The sequence below is a fragment of the Podarcis cretensis genome (genome assembly GCF_951804945.1).
Source record: "Podarcis cretensis genome assembly, chromosome: 13".
Classification (NCBI taxonomy): Eukaryota; Metazoa; Chordata; class Lepidosauria; order Squamata; family Lacertidae; genus Podarcis; species Podarcis cretensis.
Window position 1 is genome coordinate 12981714 of NC_137182.1, and position 23884 is coordinate 13005597.

The 23884-nt window shown below is 47.2% G+C and overlaps 1 protein-coding gene across 5 annotated transcripts in view; it reads left to right on the top strand.

The window, feature by feature from the left end:
- The window catches only part of KCNH6 (potassium voltage-gated channel subfamily H member 6), a 126152-nt gene that overhangs the window by 70956 nt on the left and 31312 nt on the right, over positions 1-23884 (top strand). For 4 of the 5 annotated variants that reach the window (XM_079949292.1, XM_079949294.1, XM_079949293.1 and 1 more), the window contains 2 exons: positions 7247-7559; positions 9260-9468. In XM_079949292.1, coding sequence (XP_079805418.1) covers positions 7247-7559; positions 9260-9468 — 522 coding nt within the window. The remainder of the gene's footprint in view (positions 1-7246; positions 7560-9259; positions 9469-23884) is intronic. The other variant, XM_079949296.1, reaches the window with a different exon arrangement.

Below are 23884 nucleotides of genomic sequence, written 5' to 3' on the forward strand. Positions count from 1 at the left end.
CACATAACTCCATACCCCCCAACATTTCTCCAATGAAAACAGGGACGTCCTAAGGAAAAGCGGGACATTCCGGGATCAAGTTAGAAAGCTGGAAAGCTTCTATAAATCTGGGACTATCCCTGGAAAATAGGGACGCTTGGAGGCTGTAGGGAAGAGTTAGACCTCCCCTTCTCAATAGTGACAATCTAGATGAAACATCAGCCCGTTCCTTTGCCCACTGGTACCTAGTATTTAATGCTTTCCAACAACCAGATGTGTTTGGAATCCATAATGCTAAAGATGTCTGGTTTGAGCCTAAGCAAGCGCAGGCATTGAGGTTGATATGCTTTTAATTTAAGCCATTCTAAATCAGGCCATTAGAGGGCAGAGGCTACTGCCAAGAATGTCGCCAGAGCTGTTGTAGATGGGAAATGGGGGGGGGGAGAGAGAGAGAGAGATGCAAAAAGGCATGGGGAAGGATGGACTCTTGAACCTTTAATTTCTCTGCAGAGGAAGGAATGGTCAAGCTGCACCTGCCAAAATACCCTAGTCTGCACAACTATTAAAGAACCGGGAGCCCAGTCCCATTTTCATAGAATCATAGAAATGTAGAGCTGGAAGGGACCCCGCGGGGTCATCTAGTCCAACCCCATGCTATGCAGGAATCAGTTTTGTATCTGTCCACCCTAACTCTGTGATCGGGTTCTCCTGCATTTTTTATATACAGTGGTGCCTCGCAAGACGAAAAGAATCCGTTCCGCGAGTCTCTTCGTCTAGCGGTTTTTTCGTCTTGCGAAGCAAGCCCATTGACGGCTTAGCGGATTAGCGCTATTAGCGGCTTTTAGCGGCTTAGCGGATAAGCGGCTTAGCGGCTTAGAAAAAGGGGGGGGAGGAAAAAAAACCCACAGGAACTCGCAAGACATTTTCGTCTTGCAAAGCAAGCCCATAGGAAATTCGTTTTGCGAAGCACCTCCAAAACGGAAAACTCTTTCGTCTAGCGAGTTTTCCGTCTTGCGAGGCATTCGTCTTGTGGGGCACCACTGTGTATATATATATATATATATATATATATATATATATATATACAGCAGTGGGTGGGAATTTGGAACATGGAACTGTGGGAAGAGGCTTTCTCGTCCTCTCTGTGCCATATTCACAGTACACACACACACACACACACACACACCTGCTGCTGCTTCTTGCTCCATGGGGTAAAATAACAGCTTTGGCGTGTGTGTGATTTTAATTGAGAAAATGGTCTGTGACGGAAGCGGATTTAGAGGTGGGAGGGAGGAGACCCTCTCTTAGCACTGTGATCTTGATCTAATTCAGACTCCCTGCTGGCTGCTGTTATCTCTGTTTAGGAAAAAGAAAAAAACAAGGGCAATCTGAATCATAGATTTCCTGAGGATATAACACAAAGCGCAGCAGTCACAGAATCTTAAAAGACAAAGAGAACTGTGTAAACGGAATGGGGGACAAATTGTGCTGGTTGATTAGAAAGGAGTTGTGGTGATGAAACTGCATCCCTTTTACCCAGGCAACTTATTATAATCACATTTAAAGGTAAAGGTAAAGGTACCCCTGCCCATACGGGCCAGTCTTGACAGACTCTGGGGTTGTGCGCCCATCTCACTTAAGAGGCCAGGGGCCAGCGCTGTCCGGAGACACTTCCGGGTCACGTGGCCAGCGTGACATCGCTGCTCTGGCGAGCCAGAGCCGCACACGGAAACGCCGTTTACCTTCCCGCTGGTAAGCGGTCCCTATTTATCTACTTGCACCCGGAGGTGCTTTCGAACTGCTAGGTTGGCAGGCGCTGGGACCGAGCAGCGGGAGCGCACCCCGCCGCAGGGATTCGAACCGCCGACCTTTCGATCGGCAAGCCCTAGGCGCTGAGGCTTTAACCCACAGCGCCACCTGCGTCCCGTATAATCACATTTAGGCACGCACAAAAAAGAACTAGAATCCAAACGCTGGCGAACCTATGGCAAACGTCTGCATGGCAGCGACGAGGCTCATGCGGCGTCTTGTTACTCTTCTCTGCACTCTGAGTAAAAATATTAATTAATTAAAAATTAATGGTGCATTCGAAGTGAAAACAATTGTGCCCAGAATAGTTGCTAGAGAAAGAAGCAAGCCTCTTTTTCACTCGTCATCAGTTGCTTGTTGAGAGAATGCTGTTCTTCTGATCCTCCCGGCTGAAAACGTTCCAGGTAACACCAGACGGGAGGTTTCAGCTGCACTGCCAAGGGTTTTAGGTTTTGTTTTTTAACCAGGATAAAGAAACGCAGAGGATCGCTGCATTTTCTAGAGAGTAACTGGGCAGCTCTGGCGTTGCTTGAGACGTTAGCTTCGGCTATTTGGAATACTATGCTCTCAAGGTATCTAGGACGTAGATTTCCCATAGGTATGTAGAAGTCCCTATCTCTGCATCTCGAGGGTTATAGACATGGGTAGAAGGCTGCTCCCTGCCATTAAATGCTCAAGGCATGTTGAAAACAAAAGCACATGGTATTAGGAACAGCACACCAAGGGAGAGGCTGGCAGATTGCATGGCATTATACTGAGCTGCGAAGATCCCATATCAGGGATGGGGAGCCTGTGGCCTTGCAAATCCTGCTGGACTGCAGCTCCCATCATTCCTGACCATTGGCCATGTTGGCTAAGGCTTATGGGAGTTGGAGTCCAACAGCACCTAGAGGGCCACATATTCTCTACCCCTGCCCAGTGCTAATAGTACATGTCTTCTTTCTTCTTTCTTCTTTCTTCTTCCTTCTTTCTTCTTTCTTCTTTCTTCTTCCTTCTTTCCTTTTGGCTTGCTACGGTATGGGGGGTCAAACAAATTTTGCAGGCTTTCTTATAGGTTCAGGTCATTCTAAGTCACCACCAAAACTAGTCCCCAGTACTTTTACCAGCATTGCTGTGATAGATTTGTGTAAGTTTGATGTGACTGCCGCAGGAACGTATTGGCTGGTGTCAATTCCCCCAACTACCTGTTTTAAAATTATTTTTAGTGCATAATATCTTTTCTTGTCTTTTTTAAAGGTTCCTTAGGCTTGAAACTAACAAAACCAGAAACTTCCCATCCAGTATACTTAATTCAACCAAGGAGAATTCCATGGGAAGTAGGGAGCTAGCAGGCTTTTCACCTTACCTGGGGTAGTAGAGAACGGTATTGGAGAAACAGGGAGGTTAGGCTGTTGTTGCTGGGTTTGTTTGTTTTTTATTGAAAATATCAATAAAGGTGCTTGGTATCAGTATTTTCATAAACTCAGCAAGGTGTCCGTTCGTGCAAACAGACTTATTTCATTTCATTTTATCCAGCCCACCCTCCAATGGGATGAGGGTGGCATACATGGTTCTTTGCCACCCCCCATTTTATATTTACAACAACCCTGTGAGATCGATTAGGCCAATGTCTCCCAGGGAGCATCATGGCTGAGTGAGGATCTGAACCCAGGTTGCCCTGGTCTGACACTGTGATAATCACTCCACCTCATTGGCTTGCTTATGTGATGATGTAATTTGGATAGCTATATTATTTGGTTAAAGAGATCAGGTAATCATTTAACTTCAGCAGCAGCAGTGCAGTTAGGTAATTTTAGATTTTAATGGTCTTGCATCAGGAACCCCTCTTTAGGTGGTAATGTTCAGCGTGCCCTGCTCTGTTTGGGGGAACATTTCTGATCCTTCTGCAGAGTGTGACCCTAGATCTCTGGCCCCAAGTCTTGCCCTGACAGCCCCACTGAACCATAGCTGTCAACCTTCCCATTTTTTGCGGCAAATTCCCTTATTCCAGCGCTGTTTCCCGCTGCTTCCCTCTGCTATCCCGGATTGTTAGATATCCCGTAGACTGTCCCTGGGACAGGTGAGGTTGCTGATCCCTTATTTTCGAGGCTGCTGATCCCTTATTTTCAAATCTGAAAGTTGACAGCTATGCACTGAACTTAAAAACAAATATATGAAATTTGTGTATGGAATGACAAGTGGCAGTACTTCTCTGGAGAACAACAATTCTAATGTGGAGGAATCATCTGAGTTTACACATCTTTTCAGGACCAGGAAAAGGGACAGGGAGAGCCCAGTAACGGTAGGAAGAGGATATATCAGTTGCAGTTTATCCCTCCACGTGCCCATGTGTGTGGGTTGAATACAGTTTAACAATCTCACCTTTGGCAGCAAAAATTAAAAGCATGGGAATTTGGCTGTTTTGAGCAACTCCAACTATGAAGTAAGCTGGCTTCTCTTTCCTACCCTGCTTTGCAAAGAATCAGGCAACAACTTGTAAAGTTTAAAAATAAGAAGCATTGGTTCACAGCAACAGTAGCAGTCAACACGATGCAGGCAAAATACTTATATTTACTGTATTACCAGCTTCGGGCATATGCCAAAAGCTGGAGCAAGCAGAGGTATGTCTGTACCCAACACTGGTGAAATGAAAAGGAGGGAGGGAGGAAGAAGAAGCAGGTAAACACTACATGCTCCTTCCTCTCCAGGAGCGGAGGGGAAATGACATCACACAGAGCCCTCTCTACCAATTGTATTTCTATGGTCTCGGTATCTGCCTATCGGCAGTGCAGCTCTGTGGACATAGCCCCTTCTCATGCTAACTAGTAAGAAGATGCATTTGTTAGGTTTGACTGCTAATCTCCCACAAGTTCCTCCGGTGATATTCCAAGGGGTGTGCATGTGTATGAGTGGAAGCAGATTATCGTTTTCTGCATGGTCACTGCGTTAAAATTGTCCACGGTGCCCGGAAACCTGATTGTGGACTCTACCCGGGTTATGAGCAGATTGCTACCGCCATGACTGTCCCCATATATTGCCGTGTTCCTGCTGCATCTCCAGATAATGGGCTCCCTTTGGAAAGGCTCCATTCTGCTGCTAGGACAACATGATAGGGAAAGTTGCAACATGTCTCGCTGATGCATAACTGTTTTGGCACAGGTGGCGCTTCCGTTGTCTGCAGATCTCGGTGCATTCCAGTGGCGTAGCGTGGGGGGTGCGGGGGGGGGGGGGCCGGCCGCACCGGGCGCAACATCTGGGGGTTAGGGTTAGGGGGCATAAATCCATGGGTTAGGGGACGCAAATTACTTGCCTTGCCCTGGGTGCTGACAACCCACGCTACGCCACTGGTGCATTCTGTCTGTCCACCACATGCACACATACCCCAGAGATCTTGGGGTGGGGGTGGGGGTTCTCTTGCATAGATATTGCAGCCTGGGGGTGGGGGTGGGAACCCAGATGTCTTAATTTATTTAAAGCAAATCCCTTGGCTCATCTCAAGGCACGGGCTTTTGCATAAGCCCCAGAACTGAACCTTCCGTGAGCCAGGTCTTTCGCCCACCTGACTTATCTGCTTTACTGACTCAGATTTAGTAGGGGAGGCTATTGGCTTTTACTTCCTAAAGAATCTGTGCTAGCTGCAAACACCTTTATTAGGAGCAAGCATACATTTTCTTTCCCCTCCCCTCCCTATAATGATAATGAATTGATGCCTTCTGTAGCATTCCTTGCAACAAGCCAATATTAATCACACTACCTGTACATTAGCAACAACTGCTAGAGAGTTGCTTTCTTTACGGTAATGAAGGCACTACAGTGGTGCCCCGCAAGACGAATGCCTCGCAAGACGGAAAACCTGCTAGACGAAAGGGTTTTCTGTTTTGGAGGTGCTTTGCAAAACGAATTTCCTATGGGCTTGCTTCGCAAGACGAAAATGTCTTGCGAGTTCCTGCGGGTTCCCCCCCCCTTTTTCTAAGCCGCTAAGCCGCTTAACAGCTGATCCGCTAAGCCGCTAAGCCGCTTAACAGCTGATCCGCTAAGCCGCTTATCAGCTGATCCGCTAAGCCCCTAAGCTGCTAATAGCGCTAATCCGCTAAGCCGCTAATGGGCTTGTTTCGCAAGACGAAAAAACCGCTAGACGAAGAGACTCGCGGAACGGATTCTTTTCGTCTTGCGAGGCACCACTGTATAAGCAGTGTAAAGATGCCAGGCCCTGGTAGTAGTGAATCTCATAAATGAACAGCATTTCAGTAGGAGGGAGACACCTTTTTTCACCCTTATTCCAGTCCCCCCCCTTTTTTAAACTCTCGTAGAGACTGCATATGGCTAGTGTTTACGGACAAATGTGGCCACATACAGGCAGACACCATGGGCATAAAAAAGCCATCTTCTTGAAATACTTGCAGGTTGCCAGGATAAAACTGAAATTTAGCCATAGAAAATGCCGTGCTAGTTTCAATGATTGCATTCCCTGTGGTCATATCGTGATTTCACCTATGGGAATATGTCTTAAAGAACAGGTAACTGTAGGAGAATTGCAGGGAATATTGACTTCTACTGACATTTTCTCAGTGGGGTGGGGGACTTGGTTATATAAATTCACCATTAGTGAAAAAAGTGAATAAGAACTAGAGATGTATTGTTCCTTTAAAGTAGTGGTGGCATGCAGTGTACTGATTATCAGAGTATTGTGTAGCGATTAATTCTCCCTGGGTCCGAGACCTTTTCTTGTTGTTCCGTGGCTGTGCCTTGAGGACAGATGATCTTACCCACTGACTCAGATCTTATCAAACGTACAGAAAAATCCAAAGACAGATTTTATTTAATCAAGCTTCAATTCATCAGGTAATATCAGATTTTCCCAGGCGACAGTGGTGGAACAACAACAAAAAAGACATTGGATTAGGAGGAATTACTCAGTACATGAATATGGTCAAAATGTGGGTCAAGCGAAAGTGTGGATGAGCCTTGAGCTAAAAGACCCAACCGATCCTGGTTCAAATCACTTCTGACACTAAATCATTAGGTAGGCTTTAGGTAAGGCACTGATCTCACAGTCTTATTTTCCCTATCTGTAATATGGGGTTGATAGTACTGACCTACCTAGAGAGCAGTTGGGAGGAGATTACTGAGATAATGCATGTGAAATGCTTTGAGTATGTGTAAATGTGAAGCACCAGTATCACATGGAACGATGCAAATTTATGTATATATTGCCTTGCATTCCTATCCTGCCTTTCTTCCATCATGGAACCAAAGGCATGGCCATGCATGAGGCTCCCAGGCAGTCAGTCACCCATCCAAATATTTGCAACCAGGCAGTGGAATGACTTGCGCTGAGAAGATACTCCAATGTGGAGATCAGCCCATTGCCCAGGACCTCCCATTCCTTTCTCCTTCCTTTGTTCCTCCCCTCTTCTGTTGCTTTTAAACATTCAAGAGCTCCTCTTAATGAAACACTTTCTTCCTGGCTTTCTTAAAGCCTGGAGGGGACTCCTTAAAGCTGAGGGAGTTGAAGACTGTGGAGAACTGTGTCCAATCTGAGACCGAAGCACTGCTGGGGAAGGAGAGGCGATCGAGCCTGGAGACGGCATCTGACACTGAAGTGCGACACTCCGCCCCAGCGCAAGAGCTGCCTTCTCTAGGGCTCCGAGGGTCGCGCCCTGCCAGGGGTTTGGGCCGGTTCCATCTTGGGGGCAGCTTCCATAGCCTCCGCCAGGTCTCCTCCTTGGAGAGTTTGGAGGCTGCAAGGTCTGAGTTCCAGAGAAAATTCAGGGAAAGGAGGGCAAACTCAGGTAGGGGGAAAGCATGCATGCCCAAGTACTCATTCTAACTACTATGTGCCATTAGGCTGTTGTTGATTGTGTTCCCTTTTGGGGCCTGATAATCCTTGCAGAAGGTGGCTAGGCATGGGGCTCCCCAATTTAGTAAGCTGACGACAGCGTTGTTATCTGCACACATGACAATGTCTAAACATTTCTTCCTTGGCTTTTAGAAAGCCCCCTTTTTATAGGGAAACAAACCCACTTAAAGAAGTTCTTGCGTATCAAGGGTCCAGTTCATTGCATGGTAGATCTCTCAATTGAATGTTGGGATTTCTGAAGGAAACTGGAGTTCAGTTCCCTGCCCCTTCTCCCTGTGCCCTACATACAGAAGAAGATGAGAAATGGAGAGGGGAAAGGCACATTCATTCCTGTGCGAGGGCAGGAGCAAATGGGAAACAGCTTCTGGCTGTCTTCCGATTTTGCTCCATGCCCCCAAACATATACAACTCATGGTTTCAAGACACTGCAAATTAGCCAGGCCAGACCTACATCTTGGATAGGCCTTATTTTTAATCTGGCCCCTCACAGGTCTCTTTTTAATATTCATAAAAATACTCAGTGAGCAGCCACCCCGCCACTGCCAAAAGCGATGGACCAAATAACCTCTGTGATTATAAAGGTAAAGGGACCCCTGACCATTAGGTCCAGTTGTGGCCGACTCTGGGGTTGCAGCGCTCATCTCGCTTTATTGGCCGAGGGAGCCGGCGTACAGCTTCCGGGTCATGTGGCCAGCATGACTAAGCCGCTTCTGGCGAACCAGAGCAGCGCACAAAACCGCCGTTTACCTTCCCGCCGGAGCGGTACCTATTTATCTACTTGCACTTTGACGTGCTTTCGAACTGCTAGGTTGGCAGGAGCAGGGACCGAGCAACGGGAGCTCAGCCCGTAGCAGGAATTCGAACTGCCAACCTTCTGATCGGCAAGTCCTAGGCTCTGTGGTTTAACCCACAGCGCCACCCGCATCCCTTTCTGTGATTATAGCTGGCACCATAATATTCTCCAGCTTGTGAGGAAGCCAGAATTATTTAATTTAGAAGGGGAAGTGACCAGCCCCTTGACATTAACAGTACAGCAGGCAGCATTAAACTGGGAGGGAGCGGAAAGGGACAGAAGTTTGAAGAATATCTGCTCCTGGGTTGATTCCACAAAATTATGTATTTTATGACCCTTATCAGTTGTGTAACGTATTTTCAACTCTTCTTGCATCTGTTAGGGATTTGAGCAAGATGCCCACTACCATCTATTTATACTAAACTAGATAGGGAGGACTTTACAACAGGGATAGGGCCAATGTGACCCTCTGGATGTTTGACTAGACATCCAAGCCATCCTTGACCAGAGTTGAATTTTGCTATATTGTCACTCGTTTCACAGTGCTGTTTCCCTAATTCAAAGTATCCCTACCTCACAGAATAGAATATAGGTCCCTTATCTCAAAACTTTATATTTCTGGTAAATACCACCAAAGCAAAACCGCAGTGTCCCATATGTTGGGGGGCAAGAATGATCTCTTGATCCTGTTCTCCTATCTCCTTGGCAGTAGGAAGTGAGTTGTTCTGACTTCCTGCATACAGTATGTGGAGTTCTAGGCACTGATGCCATCAGTTGTGAATTTTATTGACAAACTGGCGATGAAATGTTAATTCCCTTCCTCCCTGTTTCCCCTTCAGAGGCGTCCCATGTCAAGCCCAACCAGAATTCCACCTCAGACTCCGACCTTATGAGATACAGGACAATCAGTCAGATCCCCCAGTTCACCCTCAACTTTGTGGAGTTCAACCTAGAGAAACATCGCTCAGGCTCTACTACAGAGATTGAAATCATCGCACCCCACAAGGTGACAGAGCGCACGCAGAACGTCACAGAAAAGGTCACTCAGGTATGTGGATCCCTCAGTGTTCCAACCACCAGGTTTAGAGTGTGGGAGCCAAAGGTGAATTGATGCCAGGACAAGAAGTAGGCCAAAATGATACAAAATAAAATGAAACAAGGAAGAATGGAGAAGACGTATCCTTAACCACTTCAGCTATTAACCTAGTCTTTAGATATCTGGATTATCACCTACTTGGATGTACAGGAACATAGGAGGGAAATGTGAGAGCACACGAGGGCCACAAGCTTAGATGGTGTTGGGTGCGTTTATTATTACTATTACTATTATTATTATTATTATTATGGATTAGACAGCAGTAGAAAGATCCATAATTTTGTTTAATCCAGGGGTGGGTGACCCTCCAGGCTTTGCTGGATTACAACTCCCATCAGCTCCACCATGCATGGTCAGGGTTGGTGGCAGTTGTACTCCAACAACATCTGGAGGAATGAAGACAGAGAAACCAGTAGGAGAACACTTCAATCTCCCAGGGCATTCTATACAAGATCTCAAAGTAGCTGTTTTATTACAAAAGAATTTCAGAAATAGACTGGAAAGAGAAGTTGCTGAATTGCAACTTATTACCAAACTTAAAACCATGGAGAGACCTGATCTGAATAGAGACATTGGATTCTTATCTCATTATATAAAGCTATTTTTAGCCATCTCACCCCTTGCTTTTTCCTGTAAGACCAATTGCAGTCGTTAACAGTCGTCAACCACCCATTCCCACCGCCCATCTGAGTAATACCCCTCCCCACCCTCTCACTATATATAAGGGTCTGGGGACTTCTGTTTCGGTGTATCTGAAGAAATGTGCATGCACACAAAAGCTCATACCAATAACAAACTTAGTTGGTCTCCAAGGTGCTACTGGAAGGATTTTTTTTTTATTTTGTTTCGACTACAGCAGACCAACATGGCTACCTACCTGTAACTAGAACATCTGGAGGGTCAAAGGTTTCCTCACCCAGCTCCTCACCCAACTGGATTAAACAAAGTCATGGATCTTTGTACTGCTGTAGTTGCTCAAGAGAAACTCCCATGTTCAGGGACAGTGTATCCCTGAGTATTAGATGCTACGTACAAAAAGCATGGGCAGGGCCAACTTCATACTCACCTGCTTTGGGGCTTCCTGGAGGCACCTGGCCAGCTACTGAGTTTTAGTTTGGTCCAGGAGGGCATATCTTACACTTTTAATAGCAATGGCAGCCTAGTGGACTTCTCACCCATTTGACCTCATGAGGTTGGTCTTAAGCTTTGCTGGGCACATAGCTCCCCCTAAACTCTTTAAAGCAACCTCTAGGGCATGGTGCTTTCTCAGTGCATTGACTTAGACTTTGTATGGGTTGGTGCCAGGGAGCAGGGAGGACAGGAACAGTTGCAGCCCAGGAGCTGCTGCTAGGCAACAGGATTGATGCCTGATCAGTAGCGACACCAACTTGTCAATACTGGGTCATTAGCTGGCTGGAGGTGACAGGATTAGAGCTGACAGGACATTGCTGAAGGCTGGACAGAAAGGGCAGAGTCTATGAACGCTCTGCTGTCGTGGATCTACCACAGTCATCATCATGCCAGTAAACATCAGCCATTAGTTCTGCAGGCGAAAAAGGTTCTAGGAAGATGCCCCAAGATCCTTAGGTAAAGGCACAGGATCTTGATAGCATGTGGGTCACATAAACTAATATTCAGTTCATATGGAGAGTCTTAGAGAATGCTCCCATCCCCAAGCATTTGTGGGCTAATAAGCATACATGCAGTTTCGCTAGACAGCTTTTCTCAAAGCTGTGGGGGTTGCTATGATATCACAGTGTGTAGCTCGCCAGTCTGCTGATTAAGGTAAAGGTAAAGGGACCCCTGACCATTGGGTCCAGTCGTGACCGACTCTGGGGTTGCGACACTCATCTTGCTTTACTGGCCGAGGGAGCCGGCGTACAGCTTCCGGGTCATGTGGCCAGCATGACTAAGCCGCTTCTAGCGAACCGGAGCAGTGCATGGAAATGCTGTTTACCTTCCCGCCGGAGCGGTACCTATTTATCTACTTGCACTTTGACGTGCTTTCAAACTGCTAGGTTGGCAGGAGCAGGGACCGAGCAACAGGAGCTCACCCTGTTGCAGGGATTCGAACCGCTGACCTTCTGATCAGCAAGTCCTAGGCTCTGTGGTTTAACCCACAGTGCCACCCACCACCCACGTCTGCTAATTAACAAGGAGCATAAAGAGCTGTTTGACAGTGGAATGGACTCCCTTGGAATGTGTTGGACTATCCATTGGCGTTTTTTAAGAGGTTGGATGGCCACCTGTCATGGACGAATTAGTTGAGATTCCTGCATTGCAGTGGTTTGGACTAGATGGCCCTCAGAGGTACTTTCCAACAATACAATCATGTGATTCTATGAAAGAAACAGGGACGCAGGTGGCGCTGTGGTCTAAACCACAGAGCCTAGGGCTTCCCAATCAGAAGGTTGGTGGTTTGAATCCCTGCGACGGGGTGAGCTCCCGTTATTCAGTCCCTGCTCCTGCCCACCTAGCAGTTCGAAAGCACGTCAAAGTGCAAGTAGATAAATAGGTACCGCTCCGGCGGGAAGATAAACGGTGTTTCCGTGCGCTGCTCTGGTTCGCCAGAAGCGGCTTAGTCATGCTGGCCACATGATCCGGAAGCTGTCTGCGGACAAATGCCAGCTCCCTCGGCCTATAGAGCGAGATGAGCGCCACAACCCCAGAGTCGTCCGCGACTGGACCTAACAGTCTGGGGTACCTTTACCATTTTATAAAAGAAAGAGGAAAGAATAGAAACCCTGTAGGGTCCTCACCATTTCACCAGTGTCTCAGTCTTTGATTTTTAAAGGGCGTGGGAGGAAGGAGCCTGTTCACACAATCATAGGATGTTGCTGCTCAACCTATGATGAGTCAGCTGGGTGCATCAGACACCATGTTATAGAATTATGCTTCTGATACACTTTCCTGCTGGTATGCCAAAGGCCAAATTCTGCTCATGCTGGTGGATGCATAAAACTGGCAAAACTCTAGACTTCTTGCATGCGGAGATAGGTTTGAGAAGGTCTGCAATTGTAACTGACAGAAAGTAAGAAGGTTTGGGGTTCATCCTGAAATGGAGCTGAAGAGTGTAGACAGGAGTAGCATTGGTAGCGCTTTCCTCAAACGTGGCCCTGGCTTGTTCCCCATTTGAAGAGGCTTTTTGCTGTGCCCTCCCAAAGCATGTGAGCAAAAAATATTTAATGTTGTGATGATTCTGCAAGGAGGTGTTGGCAGCTGGTAGATCAAACTGTGGGTCTTCCCTGCAAAATGTGTGTGGCATTTGTTCTGTGTGTTTTGTATTTCATTCCATCCTGGCCACGTTTCACCAGGTGAATACCTCTTAAGAGGAAAAAGATCACACCGGATCCAGCCTTGCACTGAAAGTTGGGATCTAGGGTAAATGTATGTCTGGGAGTGGCCGCTGAGACGATATAACACCGGTCTTGAAAGACCTTCATTGGCTCCCAGTATGTTTCCGAGCACAATTCAGAGTGTTGGTGCGGATCTTTAAAGCCCTAAACAGCCTCTGCCCTGTATACCTGAAGGAGCGTCTCCACCCCCATTGTTCAGCCCAGACACTGAGGTCCCGCTCTGAGGGCCTTCCGGTGGTTCTCTCACTGCTAGAAGTAAGGTTACAGGGAACTAGGCAGAGGACCTTTTCGGTAGTGGCGCCCGCCCTGTGGAACGCCCTCCCATCAGATGTCAAGGAAATAAACAACTATCTGACTTTTAGAAGACAACTGAAGGCAGCCCTGTGTAGGGAAGCTTTTAATGTTTGATGTTTTATCATGTTTTTAATAATCTGTTGGGAGCTGCCCAGAGTGGCTGGGGAGGCCTGCCCAGATGGGCGGGGTACAAGTATTGTTGTTGTTGTTGTTGTTGTTGTTGTTATATGTGATGGAAAGCAGGAGAGAGGGTCGTGGTACTTGAAGAGTTTCCAAAAGTACTACTAGCTAACCCCTGCTTACCACATGCATGCAAGTCAGGAAATGTGTGTGCCTGTGTAGTGTATTTCTGAGTGTGATCACAGCTCTTTCCCACCATTCTGGGGAGTGATGTAAGCAACCCAGTGTCTAGGCTAGGGAGCACAGCACCACTCCCCTCTCCCCTCCCTGAGTCTCGCTCCCCGGCTCACACAGGCAGCACTTACTTCCAACACAGAGAGAGAAATGAGTCTGAAACTCAAGCTGAAGCCGGTGAGTGATGAGAGAAAACGGTTTGGAGGGGCTGGGGGCGTATGTATCGGGGCTTAAGCGTTGTTCTTTACACAGGGAGGACAAAAAAAAAAACTTATAATGGAAGCTGGTCATAAGTCAGATTTTCAGGGGGGCAAGCATCCTTCATTTTCCATGCAAACCTCACTGCTGTTCTGGGCCCCCTTCTGCACAGGTAGGATAATGAGTTGTCGCTATGCCAAGGCTCAGGTAGGCATCAGAATATCATCAAGAATTCATTGGTGATGATGCCTTCCTGCAGGGTGAGACTCAGTGCAAAAGGACAAGGGACTAAAGTCCTACCCCACCATTTGCCAAAACCCACAGTTATTAGATTTGCGGGGCTCCTCTCAAACCCCCGCTACTTATTTCTCTGTGGCACGGCTCTCGGATTTTTCTAAACCTTTGAGCGCTTGAATGAAGACACTTGGTGGGCAAAATAACACTCGGTGCACACTTCCTGCGGCATTTGCTGCAAACTCCTATAACTCTTTCGCTCATTTTTATAGCGCTGTGTGGATAATGATATGGATGAGGGAGAACTTCGAGGCTGTTCACATTTAAAGGCAAATTTGTTCATGAAACAATATGAGAGCCGAAACAGCCATCCTTCAAAATTCGCACTTCTCTGAATTTTGCTGCGCAAACTGCCAGCAAAGTAATGTGTACAAACATGCATATAAATTGGGTAAAGTGTGCATGTGCATGTACATGTACCGGTGAAAGATAAGATGCGGAGATGATTCGTTTTGGGGAAAATTGCTTTGCAACGTTGCGTATATCAGGCAAAATTGCATGCAGAAATTTGCACTAACATGCTGGTGAATTTTCACGAGGGCTTTGATAGAAAAAGAAATCTACAAACTGATTTGGAAATGTGGGGACCTGAACTTAAGGGTGGAAAAATGAGAAGCTGAGAGACACATTCACTCATCCCTATACTGCAACACACATTTGCCCCCATTACATAGGAAATTGCTTGTCGCGGGGTCAACACTCTGAACATTATTCAGGTGTAAAGAGAGTTTATCCATGGTAAACTGAGAAAAAGAAGAAGAATCCTTTTTTAGAAACTACACATACTGATCAGGAAGTTCTGCTTATTTCTGGAGGTGATTGAGGAAGAGGGTTTGGGAGAGGAATATAATCATCTTATTCATAGTATCCATGTAGGTAATGCCGTACAAACCTCAGGAATGCCTTCCTTTTTCATGTGCTTCTAGAAGGATAATATTAGGTAGTAAAGGGGCATAGAGAAGTTGCGCAAGTTCTTTATGTTTCTGAAAGATTTAACTTGTTAAGAATGTTAGGACTAGTACTCCATAAATGAAAAAAGAGCATTTGCTAAGAGGGCAAGGCAAGCTGAGCACTTCGGTGAAACTGTGTGCATTTGCAAAGGAGTGGGGCAAGGGTAAGTAGGAAGTCAAAAAGCAAAGACAAACCACTGATGAAATAATGCAATATGAAAACATTAAGAGAATGGAATTATGCAGCCTGGGTGTTTACTTACTGCTGGAGATGTTGAACATGCTGGTTACAGGCATCTGACTGATATATACCTGTACAAAGAAAAGTCAGTAAAGAATAGAGTTTATTTTAAAGGAAAATGCAAAACCATCCATTATTTTATTTTATTTTTTAAGTCAGTGTGGGGAAAAGGAAGCCATAGAGTTGGCAGGCAATTTAATGGGCAGCGGGGACCTTTGTGATGGCAGTAAGTTTCACAAGTTGTGCCATGGTTATTTTATGGAAATTTTTTTATAGCTGCAGGTTGAAGTGGAAGACAAGCCCATCTTTCTTGCACCATTCTTCTCCTGAATCCCAAACTTACTTTTACCCCCCACCGGGTAAAGGGTTTATAAGTCTCTTTTCCTGCTGCATTAGTCTTGCACATCAAATACAGAATTGTAATTAAAAGAGAGAGAGAGAATCTTCCAAAACATCATGGTATCATAGTGCTTTAAATGTGCAAGGTGAATGTGGCCTAAATCTGGCAGGCTGCCTCATTGGTGCATGTGTGCTTTTGCAGTCCTTCTGCAGCAGTTAAACTGATGCAATGGTTCTATACCATAGTACTTCACCCTTGCAGTCCCATATCAAGATCAGGGACTCTCATGTGTGCGTGTATTCCAATTCCAGGGAGCATGGGTGAAACAGTCAGGGTCTGTCTCTGTTACAGTGTGTCATGATGTAATTTCTCGGGCACCGCAGATATACAAGGCACGAGGCAAACCTCGCCGAAATCAATATGAGCCTTTCAGCCTGCTTCAGTGAGGTTTTTGTGTTCAGAATTTGGCTAACTCGTTATGAACACCTTGGATCTGTTGCCCAGCTTCCCAGACCTCCATGACTCCCATCTCCAGGGTTTGTCGCAGCACTTACGCACTCAACCTTCCCACTGCCTCTTGGAACAATTGGATTTTGGTCACTTTTTCCTATTCCCTGGCCCCTCCCTCAAGAGCCACGTAGCTGGCCTCTTGTCCCTTGATTGGTGCTTTCCTCTCAATCCAGAGACCAGTGATTGATTGGTTTTGATTAGTCTCTACCAGGCTACCAAATGCCCTTTGCAGTCCGATGTCTCCTGCATATGCATGTATGCTTGTATGAGAGACTGAGAGAGGAGCCATCTCATTGCCATGGATGGGATCTGAACTTGACTGCAGACCCAACAGGGAGAAGTTATTTTATTCTTGCTGTATACCGGAGGAAAAAGCTACCTGCAAAATGCAGTGCAATGCTGTTGCTTTAGCCATTGCAGTGACACAACCTGCTTCTTAACATCCAGCAAGCTTTGTCACTCAGTATTTTTGTGTTTTCTTAAATTAATACTCATCAGAGCATGTTGCCACTGCAAGGAGGGCTCATGTTCATGTGGAGAAGGATAGGATTTTTCCTAGTGCTCTGCACCCCCCTGGTTTGTTGCATAGGTTGAGCAAAATGGGTCTCAGGTGCCGGGGTCCAGTGGCATAGTGTGGGTTGCCGACACCCGCAGCAGGTAAGCTGCTGATGCTGCTGGAGGACCTCCACCAGAGCAAAGCGGGGCTGTGGTGCACTGCCTGCCTGCCCGCACAGAGGGGAGCTCGGCCGGCCAATGTGGCCCTTGGCAGGCAAATCCCCCCGATGCCTGCAAGGAAGAGTTCTGGGCCAAGCCACACTGGGATCAACTCTTGCCTGCCTACTTCCATCTATGGGCTTGAGCTGCTCTACCACCTTCGCCAGAGCGGGGCTCCCCTTGGAAGCTGGGGCCTGCATGGGGGTGCCTGGTTGTACCCCCTCAGAATTTTGCACCCAGGGCCACGGCCCCCTGCCCCTCCCCACTACGCTACGCCACTGCAGGGGTCACTCAACCATGAGTTGTAGTTTTGCACCAGCATATCAAAATACCCAACACGTGCAACAAATCAAGATGGCCTTGCACAAGTAAGATGTGTACAAAAATAGGTCAGGATTGGGGGGGTAGAGGTAGTCATAGAGGATATTCTAGGTTGTTGGTAATCTTGAGTAACTAATCGTAAGCAGACCACCCCTCTTGTACTCATGCATGAATGTAAGTTCTTTCATTCTGAAATAAGAGGAAGGCAGTATTAAAAAGTAAAGGTTAGCTATGTTGGCCCATAAGAAAAATCTGTATGAAGGCAAGGTGCCTCTGATTCATCTAGGGATGCAGGCAAACCTGGGTAGTAACTGGTATTCCCCCAGTGATGGGGAATCAGACATAGTTATGTTTCTTCTTCCCAGTAAGCCTTTGTCCAATTCAATAACTGCACAGCACTAAAGGAGCCTCTCCTGATTGTCTGCTACCTCCTCTTGCCTTCTGCCTTAAGACTCTTACAGGAGCCAGATTCTTGGCATTGTGATACTAGTCAGGCCCCCTCTTGAAATGACCATGCTGTAAGATGCTGGATTCCCTCCAGGCAGACTGAAGGTGTAAATAGGCGAATAAACCATATTTATTAAAGCTATGACAGTCTCTGCCGCGTCTCAGTTCTCCAAAGGAACCCAGACCCTGGGCCATTGCCGCCATCCGGCATAAAGAGGGGAAAGCACCCAACTTTTGTAATGGTATTCATGGTCAGAACAGCCTGGGGTTTGAACAGTTGGAGATGGAGAACGTTCTTGTGTGTTCCTTGTGAACTTCCTGTGTTGTTCCCAAGCAGGTTGCTTTTCTTCGAATCAGACTCCAAGCACTTCAAGTAAATTCAAACAGGAATAACTTTATTTAGGTCCACACTGCCTTCCTCCTCTCACTCACCTCTACGGAAACTTCCTTCCCCAAGTACTTCCCTGGACCCAGGGACTATGTGCACACGTCTATAGGATACAGACTGTGATGGGCAAACCTGTGGGATATTTCAGAAAGATTTGCCATATGTGCTCGAATAGCAGCAATAGCTAGGTTAAATGATGTTTGCTATATACCAGTTTCTTGGCGCTTGGTATTTACCCTCTCCCCCATCTCCTGAGCAATAAGAGGCCACAAATTAAGCCTTAAAAATAAATGGAAAACATGGCTTTTTTAATAGTATTATAATTTGGTATTGTACTAATGTGGCTTTTACTGGATTGTTATAAATGAAAATTAATTTTAAAAAATATCAAACAAAAATAAATGGAAAACAAATGTTATTTCACAAATACACCTTGGACTACTGCATGACTCGCTGCCCCAGCTGTTGTTAGCACCTTAAAAAATAGTGTAATTGCCATGAAAAATGAATCTACAATTAGGTCTGCTTTTAAAGGTTAACGGGAGTTTTGCAAAGGGTCTATGAAATTCACTTTTGAGCTCTTGAGAATTTGGAGCCTTGTGATGATTGGCAGAGCTTATAAACTTGCTCGCTGTTGCAGGAAGGTAGGTGCAATCTCTTAAACTAAGGAGAATGCTTACATTTTAGGAACTTGGTGACAGAGGGCCCATCCAAGCGGTTTCCCTCTCATCCCATGCTTTCTAGGCGTGGGTCCAAGTAGTTTTGTCTTTGCCCCACTGCTTTCCCCTGGAAAACATGGATTATTTCTAAATTGGAACAAATGGCCATCCGCGGAAAAACGGATTGCTGTTTGTTCCAATTCAGCGCTGAACCCCAGGTTTTCCCTGGGGGGATGCAGAAGAGCAAAAACAAGGGTGGATGAGACCTTAGATGAAAGGTTTGTTTTCACATGGGAGACTTAAGTCCGGTTTGCTGGGATTCTAACGGGAATGATAAATCTATACTGACAGACATGTTGTGGTGTTAAAAGAAGACCCACCCTTTTCTATGTCCTTCCTGGGCTTATGTGCCGAACTGGACTGTTGGAGCAATGGGTGGCCATGCCTCCACCCAAAACTTAAGTACCTTCTTCCAATAGCACAAGTGCACTGTCAGGCTTCTGGGAATCGGATCCCTCCCCCGGTGGCAGTAAATAAGCAAATCAAATGAAAGGAGTGTTCTTACCAGTTTGTCTCTTGCTGTGATTATTAAAGAAACTAAGGAATGCATTTCTCTCTAGAAATGGCGTTGCTCCCAGTAAGGGTTTACTCCCTCCGTCCCCATTAATCTACGTCACTCCTACGTCGGGTAATCTGAGCTTGTTGCCGCTGCGCTCTCTGTTCTATCACTCTCAAAGCCCGTCTAGTCTTAGGTGAAGGGGGTCGGGAATGCTTTCCAAGGACACTGAATCTGCCAGCTGTCTCTCTCCTGGTGTTTCCTCTTCTAGCTGTTCGTCACCCAGTATTTCCCAGCTTTTCCCCTTTGGACTATGCCCTTCTGCAAACCACTGTTCTAAATCAATACTGTCCTCCTGCCCTTGGGAAGGTTCAGGACAAGGAGGGGGGCTGCTCCCACCATTCCTCCTCAGTCCTGTCCCTGACACGCACACAAGCTGCTACTCCTTCAACACAGAAGTTGTGCTGTTCCTGCCTCTTCAAGTCCCTCTTGTTCCTGGGGGACAATGGGGGTGGGGATGAAGGGGATTCCGCTGCCCCCTCCTGCAGGCGCCATCTCTTCCTCCTAGTGCACCCTGTTCTCCCTCCCCTCTCTCCAACGGCTCAGACCCCTCCCCATCCTCCAGATCCGGTTCCTGCCTCACAGGAGGCACAAAACCCCATAAATTGCTACCTCTTCCACCCACTCGGCCGAGCCCTGCCAGTCCCTGGCACTTTTGTATGAGAGTCAAGCTCTGTGCATTCCCTGCCTTGCTTGCAAGAAGCACCAGCCCTGCCATTAGGCAGAGGGGGGCCGTTGCCTCAGGCAGCAGGTGCTGGGAAACATGGAGCAGCAGCGAGATTTGGGAGGTTAGCAGTGTGCATGCCTTGCATCTCCTTAGCTAGCCTGTTGCTCCTAGATGCAGTAAAAGGTGCTGGTTCAACGCCACTTCTTAAAATTCAGCTGTTAGTCCCGTTGGTTTTTGTACAAGGAATTGGAGCGGCACCGTCTTGTCCACCTTCGGCATCAAAATGTCTTTGAGCTGGCCCTGCGTGCAAGTAGGCATTGGCTCACAAGGAAGCCATGTTCCCAGTGGTGTAGCGTGGGTTGTCAGCACCCGGGGTAAGGCTAATAATTTGTGCCCCCTAAGCCGTGGATTTGCGCCCCCTAACCCCCAGATGTTGCGCCCGGTGCGGCTGGCCCCCCTGCACCCCCCACGCTACGCCACTGCATGTTCCAGAACTGTTTGGTCCTCCGAAGGGGAGGAGGAGGAGGAAGAGGAAGGAGTGGTACTGTGACATCAGATGCATTATGATGTTCCTGGTTGGATGCAGAGCTCCCCTGAGAAAACATCCTGTCTTATGTTTGGGTTCTTAAATACCCATAGAATTATAGAGTTGGAAGGGACCCTGGGGGTCATCTCATCCAACCCCCTGCAATGCAAGAATCTCAATGCAAGTCCCCCATCCAATTCAAATCAAATCAAATCAAGTATCTTTATTGTGGTCCATAGACCCACAAAACAGTTTCAAAACAAGATACAGTTAAAACAACCAAGCAACAGGCGAAAGAGACCGAGGTAGTCATTTTATTATGTCTAGAGCAGGGGTTGGCAAAATTTTTGTGGCTTGGGCTGGTTCACAGTCCCGCAGATGCCGCGGTGGGCTGGAATGTGTACATATGCACACGCAAATGCTATTTCCGGCGCTTCTTCTGGCGCGGAGGAGGTGTGTGCAGCTTCCCATTGGCTGAAGGAGCTTCCTGCAGCCAATGGGAAGCTGGCCAGTGTTGCAGAAGGCGGTCCCCACTCTGCTCTGTGCCAGTTTAGTGCGGCGCATGGGAGCCGACTGAGCGGGCAGCAGGGGTCCCCGAGTGGACAGTGGGGGTCCATGGGGCGGTTAGACCACCTCCATGGGCCACTTGTGGCCCATGGGCCTTAGGTTGCTGACTTCTGGTCTAGAGCATGGTGGTCTTTGTTTCTTGCGACCTCCGAAAGAAACTTTGCCCTGGTCAGTGTAATATCATTTAACCTATCCTCCAGAAGGTATTCAATATGGGAGGCTTTGGATTTCCCCGGCAAATTTGCTAGTAAGGGTTTGATCAGTTGATCCCTTGCTTGCTCATGCTGCCCACAATGCAGTAGGACATGGTTCATGCTGAGCTATCCACAGGGAAAGAGTATAAGAAAAGCAGGGTCTGGTATGGTTTCAAATTGGATCGATTGCATGAACCCATCCAATTTGAAAACATACCAGACCCTGCTTCTCTTATACTCTTTCCCTGTGGATAGCTCAGTTGGTAGAGCTTGAGACTGTAATCTGAGGATCGTGGGTCCAAAGGATTCCTGCATCACAGGCAGTTGGGCTAGATGACCCTCATGGTCCCTTCCAACTCTACAATTCTATTATTCAGCTATCAGGAAGTCTGCTGCTGAAACCTCCTTATTTCACACACAGGCAGTTGGGCTAGATGACCCTCATGGTCCCTTCCAACTCTACAATTCTATTATTCAGCTATCAGGAAGTCTGCTGCTGAAACCTCCTTATTTCACACACTTTGTTATCCTGACCATAGGCTGTCAGCAGAGTGTCCTGTAAAACCCATGACCTTCCAGACTAAGATCACACTTTGCAGGGACCAGGCTGGACATCCTTGGCCAACTTCATTTTGAAAGGTTGGAATACCGCACTTTGGGATTAAGCTAACATTGCCTGTTGCTTCCTAGCAGCATGTTCTGTTCTGAGCTGCGCATTAACTCCCCGCTCATGCCATTTGCCGTTGATTCATATTACACATAGCACATTATTTGAGGATAGTTCAGTAGAAATCTAACAGCGGCTTATAAAATATTGTTGCATGCTGCCCCAGTCTTCAAATGGTGTGAGAGTCCTGGGTTCCAGGCACTTACCCAGGGTTCGTGTTTCCTTTTGGAAATGAGGCACAGCAGAGACTGTGGTGTCTTTATGATATATGGTTTATTTACATACGCCAGCTCCCTCGGCCAATAAAGCGAGATGAGCGCCGCAACCCCAGAGTCGGCCACAACTGGACCTAATGGTCAGGGGTCCCTTTACCTTTACCTTTACACACACGCAACCTGAGCCTATGATGGAGGGGTTTGCAGCATCAACCCCTCAAAATGGTCTTGTTTCTCCCATAGCCACAGCCTTGGATTCAAGCAGAGGTCAGCCATGGCTTGCTCTCTGCCTTTCCAGCTTGCTGCTTTCCCCCCCTCCAGTTTCTAGCTCTCATAACTGCAAACTCTGCTCTAAACCCCAGCTTTTGCCCTGCCCACTAACTGAGCACAGAGCCCTCTTTCCTTTTGTTCTCTGAATGGCCCATCACCCAGGCAATTGCCTCAACAGGAAGCTAGCCTGGCTTATATATTAACACTTGCTGGATCCAGGGGTTCAGGAAGCTAGCCTGGCTTGGTTAGCTTCAAACACTTACTAGATCCAGGGATCTGAGGGGTTTGGCACCTACAAATTTATAACAGTATATAGGGTGTTGATGCAGGCATTATAGGCCTACGGTAAAGTAACAACCTGCATAATTACTTACATAGGTACATACACCATAAAAGCACATTTAAGTTATTAAAATGAGTAAGACCCTTTTTTCTTGATTGGAGTGTTCTGTCTTGACACCCCCACTTGTCAGAGCAGAGATGGACTTGCAAGGCAAGGTACCCGATAGGTAGTAGCAGCTGTATAGGATGTGGAGGCAGTGGCGTAGCTTGGAGAGGGGCAAAAGGGTGGTTGCCCTGGATGCAAAATTGTTAGAGGTGCAGAATTTCAACACCCAGTGCTGCCTTAATACAGCTCCTCCATGTGAACCAGAAAGTAACCTATCCAAACAATGAAACAACTCTTTATTTTCATCTCTGTGGCTGTTGATCTCCTGGGTGACGCAGACGCCGTTAGGCATACTCCAACTGTTTTCTTCCCTCCCTCCCACCCACCCCACTTCACACAGCCCCGGGCATTGGCAATCCATGCTATGTCACTGTGTGGATGTGTGTACAAAGTCCTCTGCCTACCTCAGCCAAGGGATTCCTCACCATAAGAGGGCCAGGAGGAGCATGTCTTACATCAAGCCTGGGTCAGGCTACACATTGGGACAAGGGTCCTGCAACAACACTGCAACAAGGAGGGGCTGTTCACACCCAAGGTGAATTCTGCCTCTGACTTTGAGGCTGAATGGGTGCCCAGCCCGAGGGACAGGTCATGTGTTAGATGGAAACCAGTCTCATCTGAAGATGTACCCAATTACAGGCAAGGACCCATCCAGATTAATGGTTTCCTCGGGAGTAAGTGTCGGAACTCCGCTCGGCCAAGCCAATAAGGCCTCATCTTCCTCTGAGCCGAGCCTTTGAAAACGCCTCCGACGTGTTTAATGACCTGAGCCTTTGATAAGGCCTTAAGCTCATTCTATCCAGCAGGGTTCCCAGCGCAGGGAAGAGACGAGAGGTTTGGCTACATTGTAAAGAGTTTTATTTCTAAACTACGCAGAACAGAAAAGACATCCTCTCTCTATGAAAGTAGAGAGCAGCTGAAACAAAGGAAACCACGAAACCACTAACGTCACATCCCGTCTCCTTTTCCCGTAAGACAGGAAGGTCCCTGGAATGTAAACAGAGTCCTGTGACTCCACGCAGCTGCTCAGTGATAAGAAGAGAAACTAACAGTAAGGCCCTTCTCTCAAGGAGACATTTGGAAGGAAGGGAGCTGATAGTAGTCAGCTGAAGATGGGGATGTGGTTGCAGCA